Source organism: Bos javanicus, chromosome 10, assembly GCF_032452875.1.
Source record: "Bos javanicus breed banteng chromosome 10, ARS-OSU_banteng_1.0, whole genome shotgun sequence".
NCBI lineage: Eukaryota > Metazoa > Chordata > Mammalia > Artiodactyla > Bovidae > Bos > Bos javanicus.
The window spans coordinates 23,856,307-23,874,611 of record NC_083877.1 but is presented as its reverse complement, the minus strand read 5'-3'; the positions used below and the strand labels follow the sequence as shown (position 1 = coordinate 23,874,611).

Sequence of the window (18,305 nt, the reverse complement as noted above, 5' to 3'; positions counted from 1 at the left end):
TTTTTAAATAAGAGTTACTCACTGATTTCTTTCATAGAAGCAATGATCCAACATAGCATTGTGTGTGTGTGTGTGTGTTGTCGGGGGGCGGGGGCGGAGTCTTCTTTGCAATATCAAATTTAACTTGTGTTTATTTTAAGATGTAATTGCTATCAGTCAAAGAACTGGTTAATACAAAAGGAAGTCTGGGGTGAGTAGGACTCTCACCTGGTTCATAGAGAAGTTGATGTAACCCACATCAACTTGCTACTCAATTAACTACATCAACTTGCTACTCAACTTGCTACATCAACTCACCCCTGTTTCCTGTTGTGGGGCAGCAGCAGCACATACCCAGCAATTCTTCCCTCACCCTGCCAGGTTCACCTCACCTTGAAAAGCCTTGACACTGAAGAAGATATTTTCCATCAGTGGAAGAGCTGAAACATGCTTCTCTCCAGCCTTCTGAAGGTGGTCGTGGCTTCACTGTGTTTAGGTAAGGATGGTCCTGATGGGATTGTGCCTCCTCTGTGACCTAAGGACCAAAGGAACAGGCAGTCTTAAGGGTACCCTAGGAAGGAAGCCTAGCTGAGTGTAAAGTAGAATTTCTTTATTCTGCATCACTTATTCCTAAATCTCTATTGTTTTTGTTCAGTAGCTAAGCTGTGTCTGACTCTTTATAACCTCATGGACTGCAGAATGCCAGGCTCCCCTGTTCCTTGCTATCTCCTGGAGTTTGCTCAAATTCACATCCATTGAGTCAGTGATACTCTCTAATCATCTCATCTTCTGCTGCATCCTTCTTCTTTTGTCTTCTATCTTTCCTAGCATCAGGGTCTTTTCCAATGTGTCTGCTCTTTGCCTCAGGCGGCCAAAGTATTGGAGCTTCAGCTTCAGCATCAGTCCTTTCAATGAATATTCAGGGTTGATTTCATTTAGGATTGACTAGTTTGAGCTCCTTGCAGTCCCACAGACTCTCAAGAGTCTTCTCTAACACCACAGTTTGAAAGCATCAATTCTTCAGCACTCAGCCTACTTTCTGGTCTGACTCTGACATCCATATGACATCCATATGACTACTGGAAAACCCATAGCTTTGACTATACAGATCTTTGTTGGAAAAGTAATGTCTCTGCTTTTTTAATACACTCTCTAGCTTTTCCATAGCTTTCCTTCCAAGGAGCAAGTGTTTTTTTAATTTCATGGCTACAGTCTACTTCTATCTATTTTTTTCCTCTAGGATCCAGTATTGCCCAGAAAGTAACTCAAGACCAACCACCAATGTCAGTGCAGGAGAAAGAAACTGTGACCCTGAATTGCACATATGACGCCAGTGGTACAACTTATAGTCCATTCTGGTACAAGCAACACAGCAGTGGCATGTTGACCTTCCTCATTCCCCAGGACTCTTATAACAAGCCAAATGCCACAGAAGGTCGCTACTCATTGAATTTCCAGAAGGCAAGCAAATTCATCACACTTACCATCTCAGCTTCACAACTGGGGGACTCTGCAGTGTATTTCTGTGCACTGAGTGAGCCCACAGTGAGAGGCATGGAGGAGGGACCTGTACCAAAACCCAGAGTTCTAATTGATACAACCACCTGCTGTAGGGACCAGGGTAGGGAATTGCTTTCACAGACAGGAAGGGGTTAGTACTGTGGCAGCACAGGTGTAGGTTTAGAGGGGAAACACTCATTCTAAGAAAGTATTTCTCTAGGTTCATAGACCATGTCTAGAGCTATCACTCATCAAAAACTTTCTTATCCCTGAAAATTTGGATTTAAATTTCTTGTCGAAGACAAATATAACCACCAAAATCTTTATCATTTGGTGATTAAATTAAACTAGAAGAATGGACTAAGGAAATTCAGAAATGTCTGAATTAAAAATCAGTTAAAAATATGTGTTAATTATTGGTCTTTCAGATCAGTTCAGTTCAGTTCAGTTGCTAACCTGTGTCTGACTCTTTGCGACCCCATGGACTGCAACACACCAGGACTCCCTGCCTATCACCAACTCCTGGAGTCTACTCAAACTCATGTCCATTGAGTCGGTGATGCCATCCAACCATCTCATCCTCTGTTGTCCCCTTCTTCTCCCACCCTCAGTCTTTTCCAGAATCAAGGTTTTTTCCAATGAGTTAGTTCTTCGCATCAGGTGGCCAAAGTATTGGAGTTTCAGCCTCAGTATCAGTCCTTCCAATGAATATTCAGGACTGATTTCCTTTAGGATGGACTGGTTGGATCTCCTTGCAGTCCAAGGGACTCTCAAGAGTCTTCTCCAACACCACAGTTCAAAAACATCAATTCTTTGGCACTCAGCTTTCTTTATAGTCTAACTCTCACATCCATAATGACCACTGGAAAAACCATAGCCTTGACTAGATGGACCTATGTTGGCAGAGCAATGTCTCTCTCTTTTTTTTTTAATTTATTTATTTTTAATTGAAGGATAATTGCTTTACAGTACTGTGTTGGTTTCTACCAAACATCAACATGAATCAGTCATAGATTTACCCATGTCCCCACCCACTTGAACATCCCTCCACCTCTCTCCACATCCCACATTTCTTTCTTTCTTCTTCTTTTTTTTTACTTTACAATATTGTATTGGTTTTGCCATACATCAACATGAATCCACCACGGGTGTATATGTGTTCCCAATCCTGACCCCCCTCCCACCTTCCTCCCCATACCATCCCTCTGGGTCATCCCAGTGCACCAGTCCCAAGCATCCTGTATCCTGCATCGAACCTGGACTGGTGATTCATTTCTTATATGATATTATACATGTTGATGCCATTCTCCCAAATCATCCCACCCTCGCCCTTTCCCACAGTGTCCAAAACTGTTCTATATATCTGTGTCTCTTTTGCTGTCTTGTATACAGGGTTATTGTTACCACCTTTCTAAATTCCATATATATGTGGTAGTACACTATATTGATGTTTTTCTCTCTGGCTTGTTGCTAAGTCGCTTCAGTCATGTCCGACTCTGTGCCACCCCATAAACAGCACCCCACCAGGCACCCCCATCCCTGGGATTGTCCAGGCAAGAACACTGGAGTGGGTTGCCATTTCCTTCTCCAATGCAAAAAAGTGAAGTCGCTTTTTTGCATTGGAGAAATGCAATGAAAAAAAGTGAAAGCGAAGTCACTCTGTCGTGCCCGACTCTTAGCAACCCCATGGACTGCAGCCTACCAGGCTCCTCCATCCATGGGATTTTCCAGGCAAGAGCACTGGAGTGGGTTGCCATTGCCTTCTCCGTCTCTCTGGCTTACTTCACTCTGTATTATCGGCTCCAGGTTCATCCACCTCATTAGAACTGATTCAAATATATTCTTTTTAATGGTTGAGTAATACTCCATTGTGTTTGTGTACCACAGCTTTCTTATCCATTCATCTGCTGATGGGCATCTAGGTTACTTCCATGCCCCGGCTATTATAAACAGTGCTGCGATGAACACTGGGGTACACGTGTCTCTTTCAATTCTGGTTTCCTCAGTGTGTACGCCCAGCAATGGATTGCTGGGTCATAAGGCAGTTCTATTTTCAGTTTTTTAAGGAATCTCCACACTGTTCTAAATAGTGGCTGTACTAATTTGCATTCCCACCAACAGTGTAAGAGGGTTCCATTTCCTCTACATCCTCTCCAGCATTTATTGCTTGTAGACTTTTGGATAGCAGCCATTCTGACTGGCATGAAAAGTTACCTCATTGTGGTTTTGATTTGCATTTCTCTGATAATTAGTGATGTTGAGCATCTCTTCACGTGTTTGTTAGCCATCTGTATGTCTTCTTTGGAGAAATGTCTATTTTTTCTTTGGCCCATTTTTTATTGGGTCATTTATTTTTCTGGGATTGAGCTACAGGAGTTGCTTGTATATTTTTGAGATTAGTTCTTTGCCAGTTGCTTCATTTACTATTACTTTCTCCAATTCTGAAGGCTGTATTTTCACCTTGCTTATAGTTTCCTTTCTTGTACGGAAGCTTTTGATTTTAATTAGGTCCCATTTGTTTATTTTTGCTTTTATTTCCAACATTCTGGGAGGTGGGTCATAGAGGATCCTGCTGTGATTTATGTCGGAGAGTGTTTTGCCTATGTTCTCCTCTAAGAGTTTTACATTTTCTGGTCTTACATTTAGATCTATAATTCATTTTGAGTTTATTTTTGTGTATGGTGTTAGAAAGTGTTCTAGTTTCATTCTTTTACAAGTGGCTGACCAGTTTTCCCAGCACCTCTTGTTAAAGAGACTGTCTTTAATCCATTGTATATTCTTGCCTCCTTTGTCAAAGATAAGGGGTCCATAGGTGCGTGGGTTTATCTCTGGGCTTTCTATTTTGTTCCATTGATCTATATTTCTGTCTTTGTGCCAGTACCATACTCTCTTGATGACTGTGGCTTTGTAGTAGAGCCTGAAGTCAGGCAGGTTGATTCCTCCAGTTCCATTCTTCTTTCTCAAGATAGCTTTGGCTATTCGAGGTTTTTTGAATTGCCATACAAATTGTGAAATTATTTGTTCTAGCTCTGTTAAAAATACCTTTGGTAGCTTGATAGGGATTGCATTGGATCTATAGATTGCTTTGGGTAGTATACTCATTTTCACTATATTGATTCTTCTGATCCATTAACATGGTGTATGTCTCCATCTATTAGTGTCCTCTTTGATTTCTTTCACCAGTGTTTTATAGTTTTCTATATATAAGTCTTTAGTTTCTTTAGGTAGATATATTCTTAAGTATTTTATTCTTTTCATTGCCATGGTGAATGGAATTGTTTCCTTAATTTCTCTTTCTATTTTCTCATTATTAGTGTATAGGAATACAAGGGATTTCTGTGTGTTAATTTTATATCCTGCAACTTTACTATATTCACTGATTAGCTCTAGTAATTTTCTGGTGGAGTCTTTAGGGTTTTCTATGTAGAGGATCATGTCATCTGCAAACAGTAAGAGTTTTACTTCTTCTTTTCCAATTTGGATTCCTTTTATTTATTTTTCTGCTATGATTGCTGTGGCCAAAACATCCAGAACTATGTTGAATAGTAGTGGTGAAAGTGGGCACCCTTGTCTTTTTCCTTATTTTAGGGAAAATGCTCTCAGTTTTTCACCATTGAGGATAATGTTTGCTGTGGGTTTGTCATATATAGCTTTTATTATGTTGAGGTATGTTCCTTCTATTCCTGCTTTCTGGAGAGTTTTTTTTTTTTTTTATCGTAAATAGATGTTGAATTTTGTCAAAGGCTTTCTCTGCATCTATTGAGATACTCATGTGGCTTTTATTTTTCAATTTGTTAATGTGGCATATTACATTGATTGATTTGCAGATATTGAAGAATCCTTGCATCCCTGGATAAAGCCCACTTGGTCATGGTGTATGATCTTTTTAATGTGCTGTTGGATTCTGATTGCTAAAATTTTGTTAAGGATTTTTGCATCTATGTTCATCAGTGATACTGGCCTGTAGTTTCCTTTTTCTGTAGCCTCTTTGTCAGGTTTTGGTATTAGGGTGATTGTGGCCTCATAGAATCAGTTTGGTAGTTTACCTTCCTCTGCAATTTTCTGGAAGAGTTTGAAAGGATAGGTCTTAGGTCTTCTCTAAATTTTTGGTAGAATTCAGCTATGACGCCATCTGGACCTGGGCTTTTGTTTGCTGGAAGATTTCTGATTACAGTTTCAATTTCCCTGCTTGTGATGGGTCTGTTAAGATTTTCTATTTCTTCCTGGTTCAATTTTGGAAAGTTGTACTTTTCTAAGAATTTGCCCATTTCTTCCACATTGTCCATTTTATTGGCATATAATTGCTGAAAGTAGTCTTTGATGATCATTTGTATTTCTGTGTTGTCTGTTGTGATCTCTCCATTTTCATTTCTAATTTTATTGATTTGATTTTTCTCCCTTTGTTTCTTGATGAGTCTGGCTAATGGTTTGTCAATTTTATTTATCCTTTCAAATAACCAGCTTTTGGCTTTGTTGATTTTTGCTATGGCCTCTTTTGTTTCTTTTGCATTTATTTCTGCTCTAATTTTTACAATTTCTTTCCTTCTACTAATCCTGGGGTTCTTCATTTCTTCCTTTTCTAGTTGCTTTAGGTGTAGAGTTAGGTTATTTATTTGAGTTTTTTTTTTTATTGTTTCTTGAGGTATGCCTGTATTGCTATGAACTTTCCCCTTAGCACTGCTTTTACAGTGTTCCACAGGTTTTGGGTTGTTGTGTTTTCATTTTCATTCATTTCTATGTATAGTTTGATTTCTTTTTTTATTTCTTCTGTGATTTGTTGGTTATTCAGCAGCGTGTTGTTCAGCTTCCATATGTTGGAATTTTTAATAGTTTTTCTCCTGTAATTAAGATCTAATCTTACTGCATTGTGGTCAGAAAAGATGCTTGGAATGATTTCATTTTTTTTTTTAATTTACCAAAGCTAGATTTATGGCCCAGGATGTGATCTATCCTGGAAAAGGTTCAGTGTGCACTTGAGAAAATGGTGAAATTCGTTGTTTTGGGATGAAATGTCCTATAGATATCAATTAGGTCTAACTGGTCTATTGTATCATTTAAAGTTTGTGTTTCTTTGTTAATTTTCTGTTTCATTGATCTATCCATAGGTGTGAGTTGGGTATTAAAGTCTCCCACTATTACTGTGTTATTGTTAATTTCCCTTTTCATACTTGTTAGCATTTGTATTATATATTGCAGTGCTCCTATGTTGGGTGCATATATATTTTTAATTGTTATATCTTCTTCTTGGACTGATCCTTTGATCATTATGTAGTGTCCTTCTTTATCTCTTTTCACAGCCTTTATGTTAAAGTCTATTTTATCTGATATGAGTATTTCTACTCCTGCTTTCTTTTGGTCTCTATTTGAGTGGAATATCTTTTTCTAGCCCTTCACTTTCAGTCTGTATGTGTCCCTTGTTTTGAGGTGGGTCTCTTGTAGACAACACATATAGCAGTCTCGTTTTTGTATCCATTCAGCCAGTCTTTGTCTTTTGGTTGGGGCATTCAACCCATTTATGTTAAAGGTAATTATTGACAAGTATGATCCCATTGCCATTTACTTTATTGTTTTGGGTTCAAGTTTATACACCCCTTTTGTGTTTCCTATCTAGAGAAGATCCTTTTTCATTTGTTGGAGAGCTGATTTGGTGGTGCTAAATTCTCTCAGCTTTTGCTTATCTGTAAAGCTTTTGATTTCTCCTTCCTATTGGAATGAGATCCTTGCTGGGTACAGTAATCTGGGCTGTGGGTTATTTTCTTTCATCACTTAAAATATGTCTTGCCATTCCCTCCTGGCCTGAAGAGTTTCTATTGAAAGATCAGCTGTTATCCTTATGGGAATCCCCTTGTGTGTTATTTGTTGTTTTTCCCTTGCTGCTTTTAATATTTGTTCTTTGTGTTTGATCTTTGTTAATTTGATTAATATGTGTCTTGGGGTGTTTCGCCTTTGGTTCATCTTGTTTGGGACTCTCTGGGTTTCTTGTACTTGGGTGATTATTTCCTTCCCCATTTTCAGGAATTTTTCAACTATTATCTCCTCAAGTATTTTCTCATGGTCTTTCTCTTTGTCTTCTTCTTCTGGGTCTCCTATGATTCGAATGTTGGAGCATTTAATATTGTCCTGGAGGTCTCTAAGATTGTCCTCATTTCTTTTAATTCATTTTTCTTTTTTCCTCTCTGATTCATTTATTTCTATCTTCTACTTATCTAATCCTATTTTCTGCCTCTGTTATTCTAGGATTTGTTGCCTCCAGAGTGTTTTTGATCTCATATATTGCATTATTCATTATATATTGAATCTTTTTTATTTCTTCTAGGTCCTTGTTAAACCTTTCACGCATCTTCTCAATCCTTGTCTCCAGGCTATTTATCTGTGATTTCATCTTGATTTCAAGATTTTGGACCATTTTCACTATCATTATTCAGAATTCTTTATCAGGTAGATTCCCTTTCTCTTCCTCTTTTGTTTGGTTTGGTGGGCATTTATCCTGTTCCTTTATCTGCTTGGTATTCCTCTGTCTCTTCATCTTGTTTATATTGCTGTGTTTGGGGTGGCCTTTCTATATTCTGGCAGTTTGTGGAATTCTGTTTATTGTGGAGTTTCCTTGCTGTGGGTGGGGTTGTATCAGTGCCTTGTCAAGGTTTCTTGTTTAGGGAAGCTTGTGTCAGTGTTCTGGTGGGTGGAGCTGGATTTCTTCTCTCTGGAGTGCAACGAAGTGCCCAGAAATGAGTTATGAGATGTCAGTGGTTATGGAGTAACTTTGGGCAGCCTGTTTATTGAAGCTCAGGGCTGTGTTCCTGTGTTGCTGGAGAATTTGCATGGTATGTCTTGCTCTGGAACTTGTTGGCCCTTGGGTGGTGCTTGGTTTCAGTGTAGGTATGGAGGTGTTTGATAAGCTCCTATCTATTAATGTTCCCTGGAGTCAGGAGTTCTCTGGTGTTCTCAGGTTTGGACTTAAGCCTCCTGCTTCTGGTTTTCAGCCTTATTTTTACAGTAGTCTCAAGACTTCTCCTTCTATACAGCACCATTGATAAAACATCTATGTTAAAAATGAAAAGTTTCTCCACAGTGAGAGACACCCAGAGAGGTTCACAGTGTTACATGGAGAAGAGAAGAGGGAGGAGGGAGTTAGAGGTGAACCAAATGAGATGAGGTGGAATCAAAAGAGGAGAGAGCAAGCTAGCCAATAATCACTTCCTTATGTGTGCTCCACAGTCTGGACTGCTCAGAGATGTTCACGGAGTTAAACAGAGAAGAGAAGAGGGAGGAAGGAGACAGAGGTGTCCAGGAGGATAAAAGGGGGGAATGAAAAGGAGAGAGACAGATCCAGCCAGTAATCAGTTCCCTAAGTGTTCTCCACCATCTGGAACACACAGAGATTCACAGAGTTGGGTAGAGAAGAGAAGGGGGAGGGAGGAGACAGAGACGACCTGGTGGAGAAAAAGGAGAGTCCAAAGAGAGAGAGAGCAGTCCAGCCAGTAATCTCGCTCCCAAGTAAAAATTGGTACTGAAGATTGGGTTCTTAAAGGTAGAAAATTGATAACAAATACCAAAAAGCAAAGATTAAAAATCTAGGGTAGAGATTGGATTTTCAAAAATACAATATTAAAGAAAAGAAAAAGTAAACAAACAAACAAACAAACAACAACAAAGTCATGCTGGTAAAAATAATAAAAATATATCTAGGACTTTCTCTGGTGTTTTTGTTGGCAGTGTGGGGTCAGTTAATTTTCAGATAGTTCCTTGTTCCAGCTTATATTTCTCAAGATCTATAGGCCCCTTCCTATGTAGTCCGTACTAACTACAGGGTTTTAATCTATTGCACCTGTCACTTCCAAGACTGTTCCCTCGGTTTTAGCATCTTCTGTTTGCTGGTCTCTTCAGTGTCTGATTTCCACCCTGACACAAGGTGGGCGGTGGTGGACACATTTTTTTTTAGGCTCATTTGTTCAGTCGCACTGTGGGGAGGGAGGGATACTGCAAACAAATAACACTGGCGTGTGCTCGCAGTATCTCAGCCACACTGGGCCTGCCCTCGCTCATGGCACATGTGCCCTCCCTGTCCACACAGCTCAGGCTCTAGGTTGCTCCACCGGGAACCGTCCGAGACTGGCCCTGTTCTGCATGCACCTCCTAGGTCTAAGCCGCTCAGGTTCAGGCACTCGGGTAATCCTCAGAGACACAGACTCCGTTGGGCCTGCATTTTGTGCTCTTCCCAGGTCCAAGCAGCTTATGTCATGAGGTGTTTGGCGAGCGTGATCACTGTGACTTATCGCCTCTCCCATCCCTGCCACTCGGTTTTCTGGGTGTACAACCGGCGCACCTTCTCAGGTGGATGATGACTGTCCTGAATCCCAAGAAGTCTTAGCAAAGAAGCCTGCTTGAAGTTTGGTAGATAATGTCTCTCTGGGGCTGCAATTGCCCCCTTCCAGCTCTGGCTGCCTGTCACCAGAGAGGGATGGTCTGCAGCCAGCTAATTCTGTTCAGTCCTTTGTTCTGTGCGCTGTCCTGGTGGTGTCTTAGGTTAGAGGTTTTCGCGTCGTATCTATCCCACAGTCTGGTTTTCTAACCCAAGTTAGTTCGCTCTGATTATCCTCAGGGCATTCAGGCCCGATCCTTACTCTAAGCAAAGCAGCCCTTGCCTCCCTGCCCAGCCCCCACCTGCTAGTGGCAGATGCAGGCGTCTGCACTGCTTCTCCACTGGTGGAGTTACCGTTGGGCTCATAATCTGTGGGTTTTATTTATTTATTTTTCCTCCCTGTTATGTTGCCCTCTGTGCTTCCAAGGCTCGCCACAGATTCAGCAGTGAGAGTGTCTCCTGGTGTTTGTAAACCTCTCTCTTTTTAAGACTCCCTTCCTGGGATGGAGCTCCATCCCTACCTCTTTGTCTCTTTTTTGTCTTTTATATTTTTTCCTACCTCTTTTCAAAGACAATGGGCTGCTTTTCTGGGTGCCTGATGTTCTCTGCCAGCATTCAGAAGTTGTTTTGTGGAATTTACTCAGCATTTAAATGTTCTTCTGATGAATTTGTCAGGGAGAAAGTGGTCTCCCCGTCCTATTCCTCCACCGTCTTAGGACCGCCTCCTAGGTCCTCTTTTTCAATCAGTGTTAACATAGTCCAAAAAACCCTTGTCTCCAATTTCCTCCTACCTCTAATCTTATTTTCTCAGCGCCTTAAAATCTGAATGGTAATGGATGATTGACAAGTGGTCTTGTATATAACTCCCTCTTATATTTGCATTTGGTAGCAGATGTGTAAAACAGAATTCTTAAAATACTCCCTTAAATTTTTTAAAATTAAATTTTTATCACTTTGACATTCAGTTTTACTACTTTAACTATTTTAAGTGTTCAACCCAGTGATACTAAGTACATTTACATTGTTGTTCAGCAAGCACCATCCATCTCTAGTACTCTTTGCATCTTGAAAATTGAAAATTTATACTTATTAAAGACTAACTCCTCAGGACTTCCCTGGTAGTCCAGTGATTAAGATTCCATGCTTACAATGCAGGGGACACAGATTTGATCCCTGGTTAGGGAACTGATATTCCCCATGCCTCGATGTCCAGCCAAAAATTTAATTTAAAAAAAAAAAAAAAAGACTAACTCCTCATTCCTTTGTCCCTCCAACCCATGGCCACTACTGTTCTACTTTCTCTATGAGTTTGACTATTATAGATAACTCATATAAGTTAAATTATAAAATATTGGTCATTTTGTGACATTTCGTTTACTATAATGTCCTCAAATTTCATCCATGTTGTAGATTTTTAAAAAATACCTTTCTAAGGTTGAATAATATTCCATTGTACATATACACTACTTTTTGTCTACTCAGTCATCTGTTGATGAACATTTGGATCCCTTCCATCTTTTGGTAGAAACATGGATATATGAATATCTCAGTATTTGGGTTATATATCCAAATTCTTTCAAGTGTTTTGAATATAATATAATCAGAAGTAGAATCGCTGGATCACATGGCAGTACAATTTTTAAATTTTTGAGAAACGTTTATCCTGGTTAGCCTGAAAAACTATGCTTTAGACTACTTTATCACATGCCAGTTTCAAGGGAAAGAGAAATAGAGTAATCAGTAGTTATGAATGAGGTTTCATAATTGTAGTGGTTTATAGAAACCTAGAAGAGTTTGTCACCCTGGGTATGGTGTATTGCTCCTCAGGTGCCAAGTAATTAGTAGTCTGAAAGGAATGGTCAAGGCACTACCTCATGATCATCTACTGAATTGTAGCTTGAATTTTTTAAAAAACTGTATATTATACTGGAGTATAACTAATTAACAATGTTGTGATAGTTTCAAGTGGACAGCAAAGGAATTCAGCCATACAGATACATGTATCCATTCTCCCCCAAGCTCCCATCCTATCCAAGCTACCATGTAACGTTAGGCAGAGTTTCCTGTGCTATACATTAGGTCCTTGTTGGTTATCCATTTTAAATATAGCAGTGTGTACATGTCAATCCCAAACTCCCTAACTATCTCTCCCCCCATCCTTCCCCTTTGGCAACCATAAGTTCATTGTCTATGAGTCTGTGAGTCTGTTTCTGTTTTGTAAACAAGTTCATGAGTATTCTTTATATTTCTTTCCTCTTTTGGCGAAAGGGCCAAATCTATGATTATTTAATTAGTTCAATTTGCATAAGTAGAGAACCTATTAAAAGACTGTCTTAAAATATTTTAAAGATTCAAGAAGTAATTTTGCTGCCCTCTCTCTCTCAAAATTTCTCTGAAAAAAATCTATAGGGGAAAAAAGGGAACAGATTTTTGCTATTATATAGGTCTGTTCAAAACTATTAACTCTAAATTTAAGTTTCTATATAGCTTTGTTTTACTATTTGTAAGATGATAGAGTGATATCTTCTTTCATATTTTGTTGTGACAATTTATCAGTAATGTATCCACAGAGATTAACAAGTCACAGATGATTAATGACAGCAACCTCTATAGCTACAGAAAAATCACTGGACAAACTCAGTATCTATTCTTGATTAAAAACTCCCAGCCAATTAGGACTTAAGGGAATTCATTAACTTAATAACGTTCCTCTACAAAAAATTTACATCAAATACACTTGATGGCGAAAGACTGAATGCTTTCCTTCCAATTTCAGGAATAAGGGAAGAATTTTGACTCTCACCACTTTGTATTGAATATTGTACTAAGGGTTCTAGCCAGTGCAATAAGGCAAGAGAAAGAAACAAAAATCATACAATTTGGAAAAGAAGAAGTGAATCTATCTTTAGTCACAGACAACATAATTATCTGAGTGTCAAATCCAAGGGAATTTACAAAAAAGCTACTAGAAAAAATAAGAAAGTTAAACAAAGTCAAATATATACCTAACATAGGCTCTAGTCATTGCACTCCCAGATATTGACACAAGAGAAATGAAAATGTGACTATAAAAAATCTTATTCACACATGTTCATAGCAGTTTTATTTGTAACAGCCTCAAACAAGGACTAACCTAAATGTCCATTAATAGGTGAATGGATAAATGTATCTATAGATAAATCATATATATATAATGGAATACTACTCAACAATACAAAGGAATGAAATATGATTATAGTAACCATGGAATAATCTTAAAACAATTATGCTGAATGAAAGAAGCTATCAAAGGCACATATCATACCATTTATTTGCAATTACTGAATATGCAAGCTATTTTATGAGAGAAATGTTGCTTGAAAATGGGAGTAGGAAGTGAAGAGAGGGCTGAGAGGACTAAAAAGAGAAAAGAGGAGACTTTTGGGGTGATGCATTGTTCATTATCTTGATTATGGTGATGGTTTCACAAGTATATACATACATCAATCTTATTAAGTTAAGGAGGTACAATTTATTTTAAAGACAACTATGCATTAATGACTTCCCTGGTGGCTCAGACGGTAAAAGCGTCTGCCTACAATGTGGGAGACCCGGGTTCAATCCCTGGGTCAGGAAGGTCTGCTGGAGAAGGAAATGGCAACCCACTCTAGTATTCTTGCCCGGAAAATCCCATGGACGGAGGAGCCTGGTAGGCTACAGTCCATGGGGTCGCAAAGAGTCTGGAGATGACTGAGCGACTTCACTTTCACTTTCATGCATTAATGAAGCCATTAAAATCCAAATATAGTAAATACTCCTCTTCAGTGTTGTACAAGTCTTCTTTTATGACCCCAAAGTGCAAAAATACTTCTCCTATATGTACTAATTGACCTTAAACTATGTTTTTTTTTTTTTAAGTAGAAATAACAACTATCTGCATCCATGTGCTATACATTTATTTTTCAGTCCTACATCATTACAACCTAGTGTGCATTCTTTCTATATACGAGAATTGCCAGCGGATTCTTTACCATCTGAGCCACCAGGGAAACTCAACTACCAGAACAGAAGTTTGTAACCGATTTTCCAGAATTTCTTTCTATAGGCAGTTTTTCAGTATGTGATTTGGAAGGTGAGAAGAAAGGAAGGGATATGTGGATCCAAGCAGTATCAAGCCTGGTTTTTTAAATTTAAATCTGGATTTGGGAAATGATTCATGTGCTAACTCTGGACTCATGAAATTCCGTGATGTGAATCTGAGAAGAGTGAACTCCCAGAAACAGAATGAGCTAAGCTTCCATCTGTGTGTTTAGGGATCTATGGTTACAGGGCTTTACAGAAGATGAATGCTTCTTAGAACTTCATCTTGATACTCCTCAGAGGTTTTGTTTTATAAAACGAATGGTCATAAAAAGACAGCTAAAGAAGTGCTTGTTTTTGCTGCTGGTACTCAAAAAGAGAGGTTTGAGAATGTATGCAGTTCTGGGAACATCCTGTTGCTCCCTGATCTTTGACAACTACCTTGATCTAGGACATCTGTCCCAAATGAAAACTTGTAAACCAACATTGTACTCGCTGCCACCCAACTTCTTGGGGAGCGCTCAAAAATTACAGATTTGTGGGTCTCAACTCTGCATCATGTGACTCACGAAGTTATTGGTGGGCCCAGAATCTGTAATTTTAAATCATTCACTCATTAATTCTACTTTCAGCAGTCATGTGAATATTGGCTGAGAGGTCTTTAACAATTTGAAAAGCTGGGAAGGAAGAGCGTCCTAACTCATGCTCTGAGCTTTTGACACAAACCCCCATCTTCAGGGTTTCAAACACTGGGGGAAAATTATTTGATTAAAGTTTGGCAACAAAATGTGGCAGATGGAATAGAAAGTATCTTTGAGGCTAGATATCAACTAAGAATATATAATAGGATTAGTACTTGTCTGATTTACATAGGCCAACCCTCTTATCTTAGAGTCAAGGAAGAAGTAGGAGAATAAGATATTGCTCTTAGATAATTCTACAAGGATTTGATAATTTCATTTATGATATTTCTTTTGTTTTCACATTTTAATGATTCTGAAATTCAGGATTATTTGACTATTGATAAGACAGTGTGACTTTTTCACTTAAAAAATTTTATTAGAAAGATAACATTTCTTACAAGTGATATTATTTTAGGACTGAGAAAATATTTTATTTCAAGTAGTAGTGATTCCACAATCAAAGACCCTTTATTCATTACTTTTTTTGGGGGGGGATAGTAAATATTTAGTAAGCATGTAATAAACATCAGCAGGGCTTCCCTGGTGACTCAGTGGTAAAGAATCTGACTGCCAATGCAGGAGACTCAGGTTCGATCCCTGGGTTGGGAAGATCCCCTGGGGAAGAAAAACACAACTGACATCAGTATTCTGGACTGGGAAATCCCATGGACAAAGGAGCCTAGCAGGCTACAGTCCTTAGGGTTGCAAAAGAGTCAGACATGACTGATTCAGCAACTAAACAACAAATAATTCTCAGTTACTCTTTATAAATTTGGGTACAATGCTGAAAAACAGGGATGCACTCAATAATGACTTAGCTTCTTATCACTTCCTCTGTAATCAGCCACAAACTCTTCTGACAGTCTGTGGATTATAGGTTGGCCCACAATGGATACATAAGAATATAAAATACTATATTAAAGTGCTTATGAAAATTGATATCTTCTCAGCTACAAAAATACCTGGAATGCTTTGTTAAAGAACTTCCATGTCAGGTAGTGTCCTAAGACCAAAACAGACCTGAAAAGTGTTGACAGCTGTTGATCAGATTTCCAGTTCAGATCAGTTCAGTTCAGTTGCTCAGTTGTGTCCCACCTTTGCGAACCCATGCAGCATGCCAGGACTCCCTGTCCATCACCAACTCCCGGAGTTCACCCAAACCCATGTCCTTTGAGTTGGTGATGTCATCCAACCATCTCATCCTCTGTTGTCCCCTTCTCCTCCTGCCCTCAATCTTACCCAGCATCAGGGTCTTTCAAATGAGTCAGCTCTTTGCATCAGGTGGCCAAAGTATTGGAGTTCCAGCTTCAACATCAGTCCTTCCAATGAATATTCAGGACTGATTTCCTTTAGGATGGACTGGTTGGATCTGCTTGCAGTCCAAGGGACTCTCAAGAGTCTTCTCCAACACCATAGTTCAAAAGCATCAGTTCTTTGGTGCTCCACTTTCTTTATACTCCAACTCTCACATCCATACATACCACTGGAAAAACCATAGCCTTGACTAGACAGACCTTTGTTGACAAAGTCTCTGCTTTTCAATATGCTATCTAGGTTGGTCATAACTTTCCTTCCAAGGAGTAAGCATCTTTTAACTTCATGGCTGCAATCACCATCTGCAGTGATTTTGGAGCCCAGAATAATAAAGTCAGCCACTGTTTCCACTGTTTCCCCATCTATTTGCCATGAAGTGATAGAACCAGGTGACATGATCTTAGTTTCTGAATGGTGAGCTTTAAGCTAACTTTTTCACTCTCCTCTTTCACCTTCATCAAGAGGCTCTTTAGTTCTTCATTTTTTGCCCTAAGGGTGTTGTCATCTGCATATCTGAGTTTATTGATATTTCTCCCAGCAGTTTTGATTCTAGCCTGTGCTTCCTCCAGCCCAGCGTTTCTCATGATGTACTCTGCATAGAAGTTAAATAAGCAGGGTGACAATATACAGCCTTGACGTACTCCTTTTCCTCTTTGGAACCAGTCTGTTGTTCCATGTCCAGTTCTAACTGTTGCTTCCTGACCTGCATACAGGTTTCTCAAGAGGCAGGTCAGGTGGTCTAGTATTCACATCTCTTTCAGAATTTTCCAGTTTATTGTGATCCACTCAGTCAAAGGTTTTGGCATAGTCAATAAAGCAGAAACAGATGTTTTTCTGGAACTCTCTTGCTTTTTTGATGATCCAGCGAATGTTGGCAATTTGATCTCTGGTTCCTCTGCCTTTTCTAAAATCAGGTTGAACATCTGGAAGTTCATGGTTCACATATTGCTGAAATCTGGCTTGGAGAATTTTGAACATTACTTTACTAGCATGTGAGATGAGTGTAATTGTGAGGTAGTTTGAGCATTCTTTGGCATTGACTTTCTTTGGGATTGGAATGAAAACTGACCTTTTCCAGTCCTGTGACCACTGCTGAGTTTTCCAAATTTGCTGGCATATTGAGTGTAGCACTTTCACAGCATCATCTTTCAGGATTTGAAATAGCTCTACTGGAATTCCAGCACCTCCACTAGCTTTGTTTGTAGTGATGCTTCCTAAGGCCCACTTGACTTCACATTCCAGGATGTCTGGTTCTAGGTGAGTGATCACACCATCATGCTTATCTGGGTCGTGAAGAACTTTTTTGTACACTTCTTCTGTTTATTCTTACCACCTATTCTTAATGTCTTCTGTTTCTGTTAGGTCCTTACCATTTCTGTCCTTTATTGAGCCCATCTTTGCATGAAATGTTCCCTTGGTATCTCTAATTTTCTTAAAGAGATCTCTAGTCTTTCCCATTCTGTTGTTTTCCTCTATTTCTTTGCATTGATCACTGAGGAAGGCTTTCTTATCTCTCCTTGCTATTCTTTCGAACTCTGCATTCAGATGGGTATATCTTTCCTTTTCTCCTTTGCTTTTCACCTCCCTTCTTTTCACAGCTATTTGTAAGGCCTCCTCAGACAACCATTTTGCTTTTTTGCATTTCTTTTTCCTGGGGATGGTCTTTCCTGTCTCCTGTACAATGTCACGAACCTCCGTCCATAGTTCATCAGACACTCTGTCTATCAGATCAGATTTCCAAGGTCCACCTAAAGACTGACATGTGCTTAATGGATAAAGTCAACGATAACATTTTTGTAATTTAGGGAGGAGACCAGGATACTTAGGTTTCCTTGGGGCTCAGTCGGTAAAGAGTCTGCCTGCAGTGTGGGAGACCCAAGTTCGATCCCTGGGTCAGGAAGATCCCCTGGAGAAGGAAATGGCAACACACTCCAATATTCTTGCCTGGAAAATCCCATGGATGGAGGAGCCTGGCAGGCGACAGTCCATGGGGTCGCACAGAGTCGGACACGACTGAGCGACATCACTTTCTTTCCAGTATACATGCATCAAGCTGCCTGGTGGCTCAGCGTAAAGCGTCAGCCTCCAATGCGGAAGACCTGCATTCCATCCCTGGGTCGCGAAGATCCCCTGGAGAAGGAAATGGTAACCCCCTCCAGTATTCTTGCCTGGAGAATCCCGTGGACAGAGGAGCTTGGTAGGCTACAGTTCACGGAGTCGCAAAGAGTAGGACAGGACGGAGAGACTTCACTTTCACTTTCATACATGCATTGCATTTCTGTCCCTGTCCACCAGAGGGTGCAGTTTCCTAACACAGACACATTTCCCTGTGTCTAAACCTCACAGAAACTAAACATTACTGTGACTTCAACATTTCTTATGTTAAGAGTCAAGAACGTTATTCAGGAGAC

The 18,305-nt window shown here is 39.5% G+C and overlaps 1 gene segment (V, D, J or C); it reads left to right on the top strand.

Moving 5' to 3' along the window:
• Positions 1-292: 292 nt before the first annotated feature.
• Positions 293-1,715, top strand: LOC133255320 (T cell receptor alpha variable 14/delta variable 4-like). The segment is given in 2 exon segments: positions 293-475; positions 1,220-1,715. Coding segments are annotated over 2 exon segments (465 nt in total).
• Positions 1,716-18,305: the final 16,590 nt, after the last annotated feature.